The sequence below is a fragment of the Ambystoma mexicanum genome, chromosome 8 (assembly GCF_040938575.1).
Source record: "Ambystoma mexicanum isolate Mex_15411 chromosome 8, UKY_AmexF1_1, whole genome shotgun sequence".
Taxonomy (NCBI): domain Eukaryota; kingdom Metazoa; phylum Chordata; class Amphibia; order Caudata; family Ambystomatidae; genus Ambystoma; species Ambystoma mexicanum.
The window spans coordinates 1,612,933,260-1,612,950,051 of record NC_090929.1 but is presented as its reverse complement, the minus strand read 5'-3'; the positions used below and the strand labels follow the sequence as shown (position 1 = coordinate 1,612,950,051).

The following is a 16,792-nucleotide window of genomic DNA, read 5'->3' as shown; positions in this document are numbered from 1 at the left end:
CAAACTGGAAGACCCACTAATCATCGATAAATGCGAATCCCTAATCATACGTCTAGCAGTAATATCCAAAACAAACTTGAAATTCGTACTAATGTATAGACCACCAACCTACGATGCAATCGTCGTAGACTCCTTCACAGAAGCAATCAACGACCTAGCCATCGTACACAATCACCTGATAGTCCTAGGAGATTTCAACATCTGGTTTTAAGGAGAAAGCACAACCATACAAAAATTCACTAACCAGCCAACTAGCAGCAATTAACCTACAACAACTTGTCAAAGGAGCAACCCACTCGGCAGGGCATACACTTGACGCAATCTTTGCCAACAAACTACTCCTCACCATGGCACCCCCAATTCAAATACCCTGGAGCGACCACCTCATCATGTCCTTTGTAATCAAAATGACCAGGCCAACAATCAATCAACCGGACAAAACCACAAAAACCATGAGAAGCAATTGGAGCACCATCAAAAACTCCAACCTGCATGAACTCCTGGAGTTAAACAAAACCACACCCAACATTCATGGAAGAAGATGACCTGGACAAAAAGATAACCCTGCTGCATTCCTGGATTATAACTACTATAGACAACATCGCCAAAGAAAAACCCTTCGCTTCTTCTAATAAACGGTCTATGGCAAAATGGTTCACCCCACTACTGTGCACCATGAAAAGAAAAAACCGAAGACTAGAACTTGATATGAGAAAACAAAACGATGCAGCGAACAAACTGAAATTCCTACAACACTACCGGGCTTACAAAAAGGAAATACAAAAAGCAAAGAGGAAGCACTACAACAACCGAATCTTCAAAGCACCAAACACCCAAAAAGATCTCTTCAAAATCATAAACTAAATCAAAAACCCTCTAGGATGTAACAACACACCAACTCTGTCCGGGAAACTCTGCAACGACCTTGCGGACCACTTCAAAAACAAAATCACTAACATCCAACAAACCATTCAAAGCAGACCGTCTGATCTGACCACAACCCCAACCCACACCCGGGAGGAGCACCCAAAAAACTACAAAGCTTTCCGGAAATATCAGTGGAGACATTCGTCAAACTGGTGAATGAAAGCAATAACTCAGGGTCCCCCGATGACCCAGGCACACCAGACATATACAAATCAATTCTTAAAGAAGCAACGCCCACGGAATATCACAGGAACATCCTCAACCATTCCATTGCAACTGGGAAAGTGCCACAAGCCTTCAAAACTGCATACATCAGGCCACTACTCAAAGATACAGCGGGAAACGTAGAGGACCTCTCTAACTACAGACTTAGCGCCAACATCCTGTATACAGCCAAGCTGCTTGAAACATATACAAAACAACCCAAGAGTTTATAGAAGAGCACGGCCTACTAGACCAGGCACAAGTTGGCTTCAGACCACTGAGATGAACGGAATCAGCTCTACTCTGAATATGGGACGATCTAAAAACCAACGCAGACTCGAACAACAGCACTGCCTTGATACTATTGGCAGCATTTGACACAGTCGACCACGACACCCTCATAACGAGATTGGAAGCACTTGGAATAACAGACATCGCCCTACTATGGATCAAATATTTCCTAACAGAACGGAAACTGTATGGATTAAACCCTTCAAATCCAGCCCGAGAGATTCCACCTGTGGAGTACCACAAGGATCATCCTTCTCCCCGCTACTATTCAACATCTAACTGTATCTACTTATCAGAATTATCAAAAGCCACGGCCTCACCTGCTACAACTATGCTGACGATACACAAATAATCTTCAAAATACAAGACAACCCGGAAAGAAACTCAATGCTAGAAAGCTGCCTCTGCGATGTATTCTTCTGGATGAACTCCAATTCCATCAAAATCAACCCAGGCAAAACTGAAATAATTATTGTCACAAAAAATGGAGGAGAAAACCAATTCATCCCTTGGCCAAGGAAACTCTGGCTACCCCAGCACCCTTGGCGATTGTAAAAAAACATGGGGGTTCTGATGAACAACAATCTCACGCTAGAGCCACAAGTAAACACTCTCCTCAAGAAATGCTTCTTCCTCCTGCGAGCGGCAAAGAGAATCTTACCGTTCTTATCGTTCGCCAACAAAACAACCACCATCATCGCCCTCGTCATGTCCAAAGTAGACTACGCCAATAGCCTATACCTAGGCATGCCTGAACGACTCCTAAAAAAAAAAAAAACCTACAATGCATTCAAAACGCGGCAGCCAGACTACTTCTGAAACTACCCCGAAGAGAACACACCGCACCAGCGCTGAAAACACTACATTGGCTACCAATAAAACCAGTAATAAAATTCTAAACAATGTGCATTACGTACAGAGCAGTTCACAACGAAGGTGCTGAGTTCCTAAGAGACAAACTGCGCCTACATCAACCAACAAGAACGCTCGGATCAAGCATGGACATCCGCCTGGAACTGAAGCCCAACAACAAAAAACTTGGAGGATCCTCCTTCTCTCACCAAGCCCCGAAAACCTGGAACAACCTTCCAAAGTACATACATAACACAAGAAACCACCTATTCAGGAAATTACTCAAAACCTGGCTTTTCACGTCATAACTAGAAAGACTGGCCAGAAGGGCACCGACATACCAAAAAACATCAACGAACGTAGAGCGACCACGATGCACACCGATCAATCAATGGGAAAAGCTGAGGTAAATATCCCACGACATACTAAAGGATCAAACGGGAGACAGTCGCAATACGACCAAAGACAGTAAACCTAGCAAACTAAGACAGAAAGACTAGAACAAATCATCAAGAGGACCAGGACCTAACTATGACCTTCCCCAACAGCCCTTAGAACAAAACATAGAGAGGGAAAGGAAGCACTGCATCACGGGCCCAATGCAATGGGTGAGAAACAGAATGTTTCATTGCTACACACGGTCCACCAATACAAAGCAGGAAGCACAATGCCCCACCACACAAACTACAACTAAACCGTCTCAAGGATGTTCACCCCACGGAAATCAAAGAATCAGTCATGACAGAAGGCTATGAACGTCTGAATACACACGCTCACCAAGACGGATCCACTAGGACAACACTTCAACATGACCGCAACCCTGAACCACTCAAAGCCTTAACCGACCAGGGTCACACTAGATCACCTAAGAATAGATATCACCCACCCAGTCCCACACCTGAAGATTAGGTTCAGACGCACCCACCAATCCAAACTATACTCAATAGGATACAGTTGGATCAGCGCAACACCACCAAATTGAGTCAGCCACCAGGAACCAGCAACATCCGAACCTACAGGTATACAACTGTAACGGAATCATAAGTACCTGAACCTGGATACAGACCCCACTAACCCAACCCTCAATCTTCTGCATACTTAAACCCACACAAAACCACACAACTATCTCTCTCCCAGCAATCCGCACGCTCTTTACCACACCGCTTCAACAACACATAAACTTCACCCACATCAGTCCAGGCCTTCATCCGATCCGATACTAGCACCAAAGCCCAGCACTCGGTGTATACCGAGCTGAAGCTGTCAACAGCACTTCACATCTCCCACTCTCCTTCTCCCCTCCTCCCGACTAACCCTACCTCACCCTTCCTGTTTACAGATCCGCCAGAGCGCCTGGGGACCAATTCCGTTGGTGACGGTGCGCTATACAAGTACCGATAACATAACATAACATTAAAAAGAAAAGCATACATACAATAACAATATATGAAGGTTCCTGCAAACAAAGTACATTTCACTTACCCCACAACGTCCAACATAGCGGGTTCACAATCGCAAATCTACACACAACATATAGCAATTAGAAGGGGGCAGGAGTAAGAAACAACACGGCCATATAAAACAGTACTAAGTCTCTACTGCCTGTACAAAACATAGTAGTGTCCTAAAGACACATCCCACTCTTGTTATGCATTGCAGGCCCAATACCTGGTGCTAAGCACACAATACGTATAGATAAGTGGGTAGGGAAGGGAACCGTGCATTGTATTACACAGCAAAAATGGTCATGAAGGTCCCCCAGGCCAGCACTGATATTTCAGATGAAGGATGGCCTTGGGGCATAGTATTTAAATAGTAGAAATGAACACATTATATGTAATAGTTCCAGATGGCGGAAACCAGTTTTACACTCATCCACAGGCCTCCGAAATGTTGGATATAGTTAGATATAATTACACTGGAATACATTTAAGGGGCGAAAGTTAATCACCAAAATTAGCTTCGTTGTAAAAAAGCATTCACAGGGCGAGGGAAGTGGAGAACATGACTATAGCACGGTATTGTTTTGTTAAATAGCACAATTTTGTCATTTAAATTTCATTAGTGTGTGCTGTTTAATGTGCATTGATTCTGGCAATGTCTTGTATTTGGTTACAGAATGTGTTAGGGCTGCATGTTAGTAAGCACTTGGGAGGTATCTCTGAGGATTTCCTGTGTTCATGTATTTGCTGATAGATGGATCAGTGTGTTTTTGATGTGAAATTTGATTGCTATGTAGGAAGTTCAGGTGTATTTGCGAGTATGCTGTGGGAATGTGCTGTGTGTCAATGATCCATATGCTGACACCCTGCTGGTACAGACATCTCATACGTGCACATCGTAATGACTGACACATTCTAAAGGTTGTATGTCACAACAAACTGCAATGCTATGCAAATCCTGCACACAGCACTTGGGTTCCCAACACATTTCCCCATGACATACTGCTTTTAAAAACATGGCGGTACCAATAGGTCATCCCCATATTCTTGTGAATGCCACATCAGGCACACAGCTCCACTTGCCAAGGCAGCATGCCTTAAAGTTATGCAGGCCCAAGAAGCAAATAATGGGGCAACCTCTTGTGTCACAATCTTCTTCTGAATCTTTGGGTTACTTATCTCGAGGCAAGGATGAGGGTCTGTATTCTTATGCTCCTCCCCCTTTATGTATTCAATTTATTTTTCACTGAAGTTAAATTGGGTTGGCATTTTTCATGGGTGATGTGCTGTATTACTCAATGTGTCACGTCTACCTCTCCACCCACTCACCCATCGCAGTGCGCCATCGATCCATTCATCTATAATACCATTTTCATCCACGCACCTATTCACTGACACTTAGACAGACCAAAGTGCCTTTGTTAGCCTCATTTCCCCAATTGTACCATGTGGGTGTTGCATCAGAAGTAGCATTGGAAAATGACGTGAATTTCAAAATGATCAGTTTGTGTTTTTCATGTATTGACATTTTTTTGAATATGTGGCTACATTTCTTAAATTAATCCATAGGTAGAGGATTTATTTGGATGATAAAGCTAAATGAAGGAACTGGGAGATGCAATGTAGTGGCTGCTTTGGCACCTTCTAAAACTGGAGACCTGCGGAGTGACTGAGATAGATAACTTGCATTGAGGGGGTTATGGGAAGGGTATCATTCTTATTTTTAGTTGACGGGTAGTGCAACACAAATGGGGCAGGTGCTGCATTTCTTTGTTTTAGATAAGGTGGCAAAATGATAAAACATAAAAACATTAACTATGAAACACTGTGTGTGCGCGCAATTCGGGACCTCCTTGGTTACAGCAAGAGTGTAGCATATTTCCGAGTGACACAAAGTAATGGCTAATACTGTGAAGTTACATAGGTTATTTGTATATAGACAAGTTGCACTGTAAGAAAAGATAAAAGCAATACTCGCACCAGAGTTCCCCTTTCTACATACCTAGCAGCAATTTATCAAAATTCTGTGCAATTGATCTAAAACATTTTATATTGTATTTACGTTTACATTTACTCCCTACTAATGAGTTCTTGGGCACATGACAAAAAAAAACCATTAACCGATTGTTTATACCGGCTTTGTCACAAAGATGTTGAGACTAGCTGTCACATATTAATGGCTTGTGTTGAACTGGCAACTTGTTATATGAAAGGTTATTCGCGGTATGTTACCAAAATTCAAAACATTGTCTCATTCTCCAATTTCGGGCAATGATATTAGGGGCAGAACCTATATTAACTGCAGCAGCCTTCGGAGTATAGACGGAAGCTTTGAAGAGATTTAATTAATTTGCGCATTTAAATTCATTGATTTATAAACATTGAATATTGTACAAATTGTAAAGTACTTTTATACACTGTAAATAATCCTGTATTCTTTTATGTATTATGGTGACATTGGTGAAATAATTGATCACTTTGTTGCTTTTTATTTACTTATTTGATGTGCTTAACGTTTTGTAATTGACTAAATGCACACACAAAAAACATAGGTTATTTGCTGATTTATTTGCCAATATTCTCATATAGATTCATGGCTCTGCCTATATATTTTTTTTTTTGCAGATTAATTTCCCAATATTCCCTTTGAGTGGATCACGAATGTCCAGTTTTTATCATAGGCCTCTAAAATGATCTTTTTTGCACTCTTACCTGCGGCTTTAGAATGTATTACAAAGACATGACACTGACTGACAAGTATGAACGTTGGTAGTATGCAAGCCTGGTAAAGGTCTCGCCTGGTATTTCTTAAGTTTTATTTCTTGTTAGAGGAATGACGGGTAGTACTTGTAGTAGCTGGATTTGGGATGGGTACAACGGACTCACCAGAAAGCCAATATTTTCAGGTTACTATGCAGACAGCACCACACAGGAATATTTTTGTTCTCTAGTCCCACTGAGCAAATAAGGAGGGGAATAGGGCAATAGCAATCAAATGTTTACTTCATCTACTTGGTATCTCATGGGGCTAAATCTGCTTCTTACAGAGCGCTGCTGCACTGGATGTTGGTACTCATTGTTGTAAACGTTTTGAGATTTTCTTTTGCAATCATTCAATGAAAACACAGCTGTTTTGTTTTTATGAACAACTTTTCATTGTGTTGTGAAGTTGTTAACCCTGAATGCAGTGGCAAAGCAGAACAAGTCATAGAGGAGAGATGGGCCATACTTATCCAAGTGTTTGCTCTCTCGCATATACAGTAGTGCTTGCTGAAGCCAATTCATTGTAAAACTCTCTCCATGCTTGGTCAATCTGTTCAACAAGCCACCATGCACTAACATGCACCACTGTCTTCTCTTGGAGACAGAAATTGTAGCACAACACTGGTTTGGGAATGTGAAATGCACACAAGACCAAAACCAGTTGTTATTTAGGTGGGCCAATCGGCCATAATGACTTTTTCCCCTTTTTTACAACAAGCTCGAAGTTGGATCTTGCATGTGAAAGTGATATGCATTTTCTGTTAAGCTGGTCTGATAGTTCAAATAGTTGAGTGCCTGCTGTTAAGTGTTCAGCCTGCAACTCAAAAGTTCAAAGGCTGCTGTTGTTGACTCTGCCTTTCACCCTGAATTGAGTACTATTAAATTGGGATTAACAGTTTTTGTTTACTGCACTGTGAAGTAACACATTTGTAGTGACAATCGATCAAAAGTAGAATGTAAATTCAATATTGAAATTCCTGTGTTTAGCAGCCCACAGTTTGCCAACTATAAATATCAAGTGTATTAGATCATTGCTTTGCACATCATGAGCGAGCCAATTGTCATATGCCCTGGAAAGCAGCACTTGCTTAAGAAAATGTCCTGGAGCTGGGCTTGAACACCTTAATCCCACCTAAAAGTCTGAAACTATTTATGCAAATATTTAGGGCTTGGCTTGCACTCCAAACTGTTATAACCCAATGTTACACCAGGGACTGTGCCTGATATCTTTCAGTGTGTATTTTCGTTCCCTCTAGGGAACTATCTGGAATTCTGCCAGTCAGCACTTTGTCCTGTGCCTCATCTTTGAAACGTAGTTGAAAGTTTTAACCCGTCTGGTGAAGCTGCAGTACCCTTAAGGGCCAATTGCCAATACCTGCTTGCCACATAATAGGGTCCGGAGAAAGAAAAGGGTGTTCCCCTAGGCTCCAAGCCCAAAACCTGCCTTGGAAGATGCACCTACCAAGCGCAGGTTAACGGGCCACAGTAGAGAGGGATTTGGTACACTTGGGGAAAAGAAGGACCTTGAGAAGAGGGGTCTTTGATCAAGACCAGTGAGCACTGGCAAGTTGAAACCCCCTGACTGCTAATGGGGAGGGGGGCATGGCCTTTGGGGAAAGAAGCAGGATAAACCCACAACAGCCTCAAAATGTATGATTCCCGTCATGGAAGCACATCCTCCTCAGTTTGAGGAATCGCATTACTATTGGGGGTGTTTGCTCCATCCCCTCACTGTAAACACCCACCACCCTATCACCATACTAGTGCAACCAAATGCCCTAAATCCTGTCTTGCATCATTCTGCCAAACCCACGACTTTCCATGGGGGAACAGTTATGGGAAACAATACAAGCTGGCACAGAGACCCTTGTAACAAGCAGAAATTGTCAACAGCGCTGTTTACATGACCAGTCGCAAGACTCACATGGGAATTTATAACCGCAGAGGTCCTTTACCTTCTGGCAACTGGCATTCATCATGGGTTTAATGGTAGGAAAGCTGACATGCACTTCCCTGTATAGTAAGTCTGCTTGGCGGGCAAAGTTAGCATCAGAGTGTTCCTGTGATTGCCATGGCGGCAGAGACTGCCAACATCATATGACACTGAACTGAAATCCAGTATAGTGGAGAACCATTTTAAGGCTAAGGTACATGGAGCCAACGTTCATCAACTGAATGTAGATTGGGGGGGGAGTGGCAGAGTTTTGAAATCTGACAACCAATCCTTGTTCTCATTCTCCACTGCTCAACACAGTATAAAAGCAGCCGTCAGTCACTACCAGGTGTGGGAGTTGGAAGGAGGACAGTGCTGGTCATCTGGAGAGGAAAAGGGAGTAGATTGAGTAGAAGAGAGGAGTGGTGCCCGTTAGAGCTGGCTAGGGGAGGGTGGATGTAGAAAGCGGACACAGGGAAGAGATAAAAGGCCTGGAGAGTAGAACAAAGAGTTTCTCAAAGGAATGACCCAAATAGTGGAATAGAAAGTGGAAAAGGTGGAGCAGGGAAAGAGCTTGATCTGGAAATAAAGTGAATTATACGCACAGTGGAAAGACATAAGGAGGAAGGAGATGATTGAAGAGCAATGACAGAAGGAGAAAATAACAGAAGGATGGGAGGAGAAAATCTAAGAGAAGGTTGAAGAGTGCCTTATTATTATGGGGCATCAAGGGGGTCAGAGAGAGTGAAGTATAACAGGCGATGGAAAAGATTTCTAGAGAGGATCAGAGGCTGGTAAATTGAACTATCTCGTGCTGTGTGGCTCACAAAGCTCTCTGGACCTAGTGAGATTTGGCAAATGCAGTCACATGTATGGCATCACTAGACCTAAGCATAGGCCCCTGCAGCCCGGCAATTGGAGCAGACCACGAGAGAACTCTGCGTCCTAACTAAGTTGACAATAGCAGAAGAACCAACCAAGCCAAGAAAGAAGTGCAATGAAAATTGAGACCCCAAGGACTGTGAGTGACTTGCATTGACCAGTGGGAGTAGGAACACAAGGGAAGTTAGGGACAGATGGACACATGTTTTCACACAATCTGGAATTGCTTGATTTAGATTTCTTAGAAAACCTGTAATTTACCCAGTCCCATCCCAGGCACAAACTGTTCTTTTGAGTTGTGATATAATTAAGATTGAACACCGCTTTCAGTGTCCTGAGTGGTTTATCTCTTGCTTGTGACCTCCTGAACACACACTACCACAGGATATGTTTGTCCCCCATCTGTGGATCGGCAGAAGGACATTCTTTGGGTGACAAATCACCTAAGCACCACAAACCCAAAATCAGAGGGACCGATACTTCATTGCATGAAACTTTTGTGCCTAGAAACATTTGTGTACAGGCGTGTTATAAATGACATATATCATATATCATGAATCATGTTCCCACACAGCACATTTGAAATAGCAACAAGGGGTTGGAAATTGAACAGTTTGAACAGATGAGGCTAAATATTTGGAAAACTGAGTCGAATATCCATCGGTGAACTCTGCTTCTGCTTTTTTGTTTCTGATGCAATGAAAATTATTTAAGAAAAAAGTGTAGTTTTGTCTCAGTCATTGGAAGGAAAATGGAGTGGCTTTGTCTAGGTAGCGTCCTTAATACCTTTCTTTACAAAATAGTGGTGCTTTATTGAATAAGGTAAACTAATACCGTAGCATCTGGGGCCACTTTATGTAGATTATTATATGAAACTTAGCTCTTTGTAAAGGCCGCAAGGATAATGAAAGCAACAAACCTGTCTCGAAACCGACCCTAACCTGGCTAACCTAGGGTGCTGTTTCTTTAGGTGAAGTGTCTGGAAGCTGAGCGGCTGAGAACAGAAGATGAATTATCCAAGTATAAGGAAATCATCAACAGACAAAAGATTGAGATCCAGAATTTGCTTGACCAAGTTAAAGTTGTGGAGCAGCTGCAGGAACAACACCTAAGGTATGCATTGTTTAAATTGTTGGTTTGAGTCGCTTTAGTTTGAACTGAAACTAATACCTGTAAACGGTTAGCTTGGACCCAGAGATGAGCAGCTTCCCTGGCATTGTGTATTCCTGTAATTTAGTTTCAACTTCAGGAAGTATTGAGCAACATAATGTATTGCCAACTGGCAGCTTGAAGGTTAATTAAAAATGTTAATCACTAGGCTCTCATAGTAATTGCACAAATTAAATTTAAAATATTTAGTTCTATAATAATTAAATTTCAAGGCATTTTTAGAAGAAGCAGTGTCTGAACAAGTCATTATTAATACAATTAACCTAAATAGGCAATGTAGTCTTAGAATTGTAGTCATGGTTTTTCTATATATAGATTTGCATTTTCAGAACGTTTTTTTTTTTCACATTACAAAAAATATTATTTTTCTAACAAATTTAACATGACAAACTTCATTAGACCTGTGAAAGAGTTTATAGGATGAAACATCTACCCAGTGTTTGTTGTCAATGGTTGCTGTTGAGCTGTTCTATCAGAACTGATTTTCAGACCAGTAAGCTAGAAAACCCAGAACATATGCCAACAATGGTTTCATAGAACTAGCGCAGTGTGGACTAGTTGCCGTGTTGCTGATTTTGGAAATAGTTGACATTGATTCTGTTCCTGGCTTTGGCACTTGACCAACTGAGTTATTATTGTTAAAGCACTTGATTTTTGTTTCAGATTGAAATATGTAAGGCAACTATGTGAAAATTATCATGTACACAATGGGGTGCAGTAATGTCTCAATTACCTGTTCCCTGCTCCCCTGCCCAACACATACTGGCTTCTGCTTTCCCATAATTTTCACCTCTGAGCTGCCCCAGTGCCCACTCCCCAAGACTCTGCTCACCAATAAGCTTTAATGGCAGACTGCCAGAGATTGAGTTACACCTATTTGTGATTTACCTGGTCTACTGCTGGTTGACTTCTATTAAGGGATAGTGGTCTACTTATCACAACATGCATCTGCTTTCCACTGTTTCTTGGACTGTGTCCCGACAGTTATGATGACTTAAGTCTCTCTGCAGGACAGCAAACTACTCATCCCAGCCTTTGAATTTGCCTCTGGGTGGGTGTTCAAAAACACCAAAAGTGAGTTAGAATCACAGGAGTGAGCCAGTAGCCAAGTGACTCTTGATAAATTGGTGTGATCTGGCCAGGCTGGTTCACCCTTGTGGCAGGCGGGCATAGGTGTGTAGCTCCCTTATGTGTTGACTCATGAACCTTTGCAACCACTGTTTGACTATAGTTTTAGGTGACTTTGGTCTCTGTATTAGATGTGGTCTGAGGGGCAGGGTTCTGTCTAGGGCATGTTGCCTTGGATATAGATTGGTATATTTCAAAAACCCAAGATGAAGGCATCATGAAAGCATCATGGGGGTTAAGTGTCTCTTGAGAGCAAGGCAGTGCTATGCCACGGAACACTTGAGAGGTTGGTGAGCCTGTGACTGAAACCTGTATTGGCATGTGACAGAGGAATGCATTCTTTCCCTACAATGCGTGTTAAGGCCCTTAGTTGTGACCCACCTCCAGGCTCACAGTGGATGTAGGAGGAGTAATCGAGCAGAGGAGCAGTGTTTCTTTGGTCAGGTGACCAAAGACATTCAGGTCTTGTGAGTATTAGAATTGTCTGACCTACTGTTTGTTTCCCAATTTGAACCATTGGCATGACTCGTAATATGGGTTTATATGACAGGGTCAGGGTCTTGACTGGTCGAGTAGGAGTGGGGACCTCTCCTAAACTGGGGTAGGTGGCCTACCATTGTGTATGGCAGAGTCAATCCTACCACAGTGGTGTGAAGGAGTTTGGGGTTTGCTGGGGCAGTCCATAACCCCTTTGAGAGTGCCTGTATTGTGTGGAGACAGGTACCACTGTCGGTTACACCATACCTGCTTGCCTGCTTTTTGGCAAGAGTTATTTCTTTGTTTGAGACCACAACAACCAGCGTCACCGGTGCTGAGCAAGCAGAATGTGAACACTGAATTGCCAGCTCCGAATCCTGCTCTGTCAGCAACCGCCATGTTAACCATAAAGGCAAGTATAGGAGCTGAATGTGAGAGGGGGTCAACTTGGCAAGAATCTGCAATGCCAAGCCAGAGACTCTGATAGAACACTGGCGAATGGTAGTGGAGCAGGGTCAAAGATGGGCTGCCCAGGAAGGCACAGACGCAGGGGAAACCACAGGGGAAGATTAGCTTGCAGAGACAGGTGATAGGAAATACCTATGGGAAGGGGGAGGAAGAGGAGGATACCACGATGGACAAGGGTATAAGAACCCTAGACTTGCACAAAATAATTAGGTTTTTGGGTGAAGTCAGGTTGGTGAGGTGGAGAACCAAGAGACCAGGCGGAGAGTGTAAGATGGAGTGGAGTGCTGAGGAGTCTGGAGACGTTGAATGCAAGTGAAGATGAGTTATCACCTTTACAACAACTCCAGCAAGAATCTGGTTCACCGCTACTCTTCTTAGTTACTGTCACTTTGAATTTTGGCATTGTGAGACTCAGAACTTTGAATTTTGCTATGAAATTTCTAACTCTGAATTTCGCCACTGCAATATTCTGTCATTTTGAAATTAAATGCTATGCGCTTCCTAACTTTGAAACTTAACACTGTGTGACTGTCATTTTGGAATCTGGCTGCTGTGAGCTTCCGAGTTCTGAACTGTAACCACGCTGAGACTGTTGCTCTGAATTTTCTAACTTTCCATTCTGCAACTATAAGATTTGGTCACTTCAAACTTTGTTGCTGTGATTTCTTTTTACTTTGAACTTGCCAATGTAAGATTGTCACTTTGAACATAGCCCCTATGAGGATTTTAACCTTGCCACTGTGACTCTATCACTTGGGCTTTTGTTGTTGTGAGCTTTGACCGTTTAACTTTAACAGTGTGGGATGCCATCTGTCTAAACTCTTTCTGTGGGTTTTCAACATCCGAGTTCTTTTGCACTGTGAGATTCTGTCAATTTGAACCTGGCTGCTGTAAATACTCTGCCACTGTGGAACCTTCTAGGCTGATTTTTTTACCAATGGGTGACTCTTTGCCACTTTGAACTAGCCTCTGCCACACTTTGCCTCTCTGAACTTCGCCGTTGGGAAGCTACTAACTCTTATTTTGCCACAGTGACTGTCGCTCTGAATTCTGCCATGGTGAGAGACTGTCACCTTGTAATTTTTACGTACGAGTTGACTTAAATCTTGCCACTGACAGATATGTCACTCTGAACTCAACTGTTGTGAACACCCTAACTTTGTACCAATTTCGGTTGGGTGATAATTTATGTAAATATGTGCTCTGTAAAGCGCTTTGGATTAAGGCGCTATATAAATAACACATCATTATCATTTGATTCTGCCACTAGACTCTTTTTATTGCTGAGAGTTTTGACTATGAATTTTGCTACTATAAAACTAAACTTGGCTGCTTTGAGGTGCCCCACATTGAGTTTTGTCCTTACGGTTTTTGCTAAGCTTGCACCTTGCCTCCCTTCTGCCACTGTGAGGTTAGACTCGCTCTCAATAGTGCCACGGTGGGGCACGGGCAAATGGAATATTGCCACTCAGAGATTTTACCACCTTTTACAGCACACTTCGGAGTCCGACACCTCTGAACCTTGCCCATTCGGGCAACGTTTAACCTCCCTCCTCAAACCCTACCACTGTGAAGCTGGGGTTCTCATGCACCACAAGACTGTGACTGAGATACAACCACCACAGAGAGGTTTTCGGCACAGAACCAGATACCATTAGAAAGCCCTAACAAAAGGGGCCCAAAACCATCTGGATGCTAAAGCCACATTGCGTCAATCGCCAGTACAAGGCACCATCGTTACAGGGCCTTACAACCAGGAGGCCCTAACACAGTGAGGACTTAACACTCGGAGATCCTACCATTGGGAGACCTCCTTATCACAATCTTCTAGAACAAAAAGGCCCCGCCACAGGAAAACCACACCAGAAAATAAATACCTGTGACAAGGGGATAAGACTACTCCGGGATAGTTTTCGCATAAGGTATATAAGGCATAAGGTATATTCCGCCTGGGATGGGTCCCGCCCCCTGGGAAGTTTGACGCCTCAAATTGTCTAGCCTCTTGGGACAGCTCGATCACTGTGATAGCTTGCCCTATAATATCCTACACACTGAATCCGGCAACACCTCTGCTCCAGGTTGGGATAGCACAAACAAACACAGCCCAAGTGAAGAAGAAAAATAAAAAACGTGAGGTCAAACAGACCACCCCTCAGGAAAACCCAGAACAACCAACCTGATTGAAAAAACAGAATCAGACAAGAAATTCAGCCACCCAAGCAACAAGCCCACACCACAAAAATGTATCCTACCAGGAAAGACTGCACAAGGAAAAAGCAAAATGGAACAAGGCCAAAATCAAAGCACCCCACCTGTGAGCCAGCCATCACCAAGAAATAGCACATCTAACCACCCACTTGAAGAGAGCCTCTTTGCTGGAACAAGACCAAAATCACTCTACTTATCATGCTACCTAACAACCTACTACCCACTTGCACAACCAACCACAAGCATCACAATCGCATAAAAACAATTGCCGGAAACACAACAGACAGACGTGAAATCCACAGAAGCACAACTGAACTAAACAACCTCCAAAAAATTGGTGAGACGCAAAGACAAGCGACCCTGAAGAAAACATCAACCCAAAAAGCATCCTTCTTGACCTACTCAGTTAAGAAACAAACAACAAAACCAAAGGCACAATCTAAAGGAAAAAGAATCATTATCGACTCAAATCACCAGTGCCAATGGACAAACAACAAAGAAAGACTAGGAAACAAAGGGATGCATACCAACCTCTAGTTTGAGAAACCTGAAGGTATCTCACCCCCCTTAGTCCCCGGGATCTGTCATCCATGTGGCCAGAACACGACCATTGCTTTTGGATCCAGTTCCTGGGGGTGGACCAGTGCATGAGGATCACCTGGATATGGGGTTTTCGGGGAGTAGAAGTGGGACACCGGAGTGTGAGAGGCAGTATCCGTTTCCTTGTAACACCTTTTCCCCATCCTACCAGGTAGGATGCCTCGGAACTCAACCCCTCCGACCCCCTTCCTTCCCGTCACAAACACTTTCTCACGGACAGTTCACCGTGAGCGAAAACAGACTAGCTGTATATCTGAGATATTCAAACACCATGGTCAGTTAATTACGGATCATTACACACATCTGACTTCCATCACACTTCCCACATGGATAAAAGGTGGAGCACGAAAGCACACTTGGAGCGAGGCAAAAAACACAAGGAAACAACACTTCCAAGATGGCAGTTTAATACAAGTAAAAAGACGGCGAGACCAGAGGGTTGCAAGGAGGGAAGCACCCTTGACCTATGAAGACAGTTACTTTCCTGAGCCTAGGAAAGTAAGAAATCGAAGACCAGGAACTAAGGCTGATCAAAACTGCACAGTGTGTTGGAGGTACCCGGGGGCTCTCCCGCATCGATAACCAAGGCGGGAGGAGCGATTGCCACTGTGGTACTGTCATTGGCTCCTACAACAAAGCAGCGTCCGAAAAGAAAGCAGTCGCTGAGTCGGAGAGACTGATACCAAAACAGCTTGTGTTTTGAACCAAGATTGCAAGCGGCAACTTTGTATAAAGAGAACAGTGTGTGAAGTGTTTGGTATAAGCAACACAAATACAATTGACAGCTAAAATAAATTATTGAACTTTGGGAAACCAAGAAAGATACCATACACAGTGATCCGGCACCACGTGGATGCTTATTCAAAAGTCTCTGTTAGATATCCTACTGAGGCTGAGCGTGAGAGAGATCGAAGTGGTCATGCAAAGGGTCAAGCTAAATCATGTGCACATTCGAAAGTCTTCGATTGTTTAAAGTAAATCCAAATTGGTCCAAGTCTGGCTGAGGGAGACTTATTGAACCTTGTTTGAAAGGGATCTGAGCTCAGCAGTGGTAGATCCAGGGTGAACACCCAAGTTGAAAATTGAAGATAACATTTGTGTTTTGTCTGGTACAGCAGGCCCACTGCGTCAAGAGACGTGGACACAGAAGGTCCTGAACTGGGAAAATAGAACAGAATCCTTGTGCCGCAGAAGCCAGAGTGAGTGCATTGCTCAAGTGACTCACCTTGCCCCGTGCTGAAAACGTGGGGGAGGGAGGCCAATGGCCTGAGCACCCTGACATATTATTTGTGAGCACTTCTTTGTTTTTCATGAACATTACCCCACATTATTTTTTAACTTAATGGTAAGGATTGCCATTAGGTTTTTTTAGTATAGCCCCTTTTAATTTGACAAGACTCCACTAGGACTGCATTATTATTATTTGGTGGTCATAGCTTGCTCTCAT

At 43.1% G+C, this 16,792-nt stretch overlaps 1 protein-coding gene across 1 annotated transcript in view; it reads left to right on the top strand.

Annotated features, from left to right (window-relative positions):
- Positions 1 to 16,792, top strand: part of CCDC186 (coiled-coil domain containing 186) — a 1,219,714-nt gene that overhangs the window by 776,513 nt on the left and 426,409 nt on the right. The window contains exon 10 of the mRNA XM_069611867.1: positions 10,265 to 10,407. Coding sequence (XP_069467968.1) covers positions 10,265 to 10,407 — 143 coding nt within the window. The remainder of the gene's footprint in view (positions 1 to 10,264; positions 10,408 to 16,792) is intronic.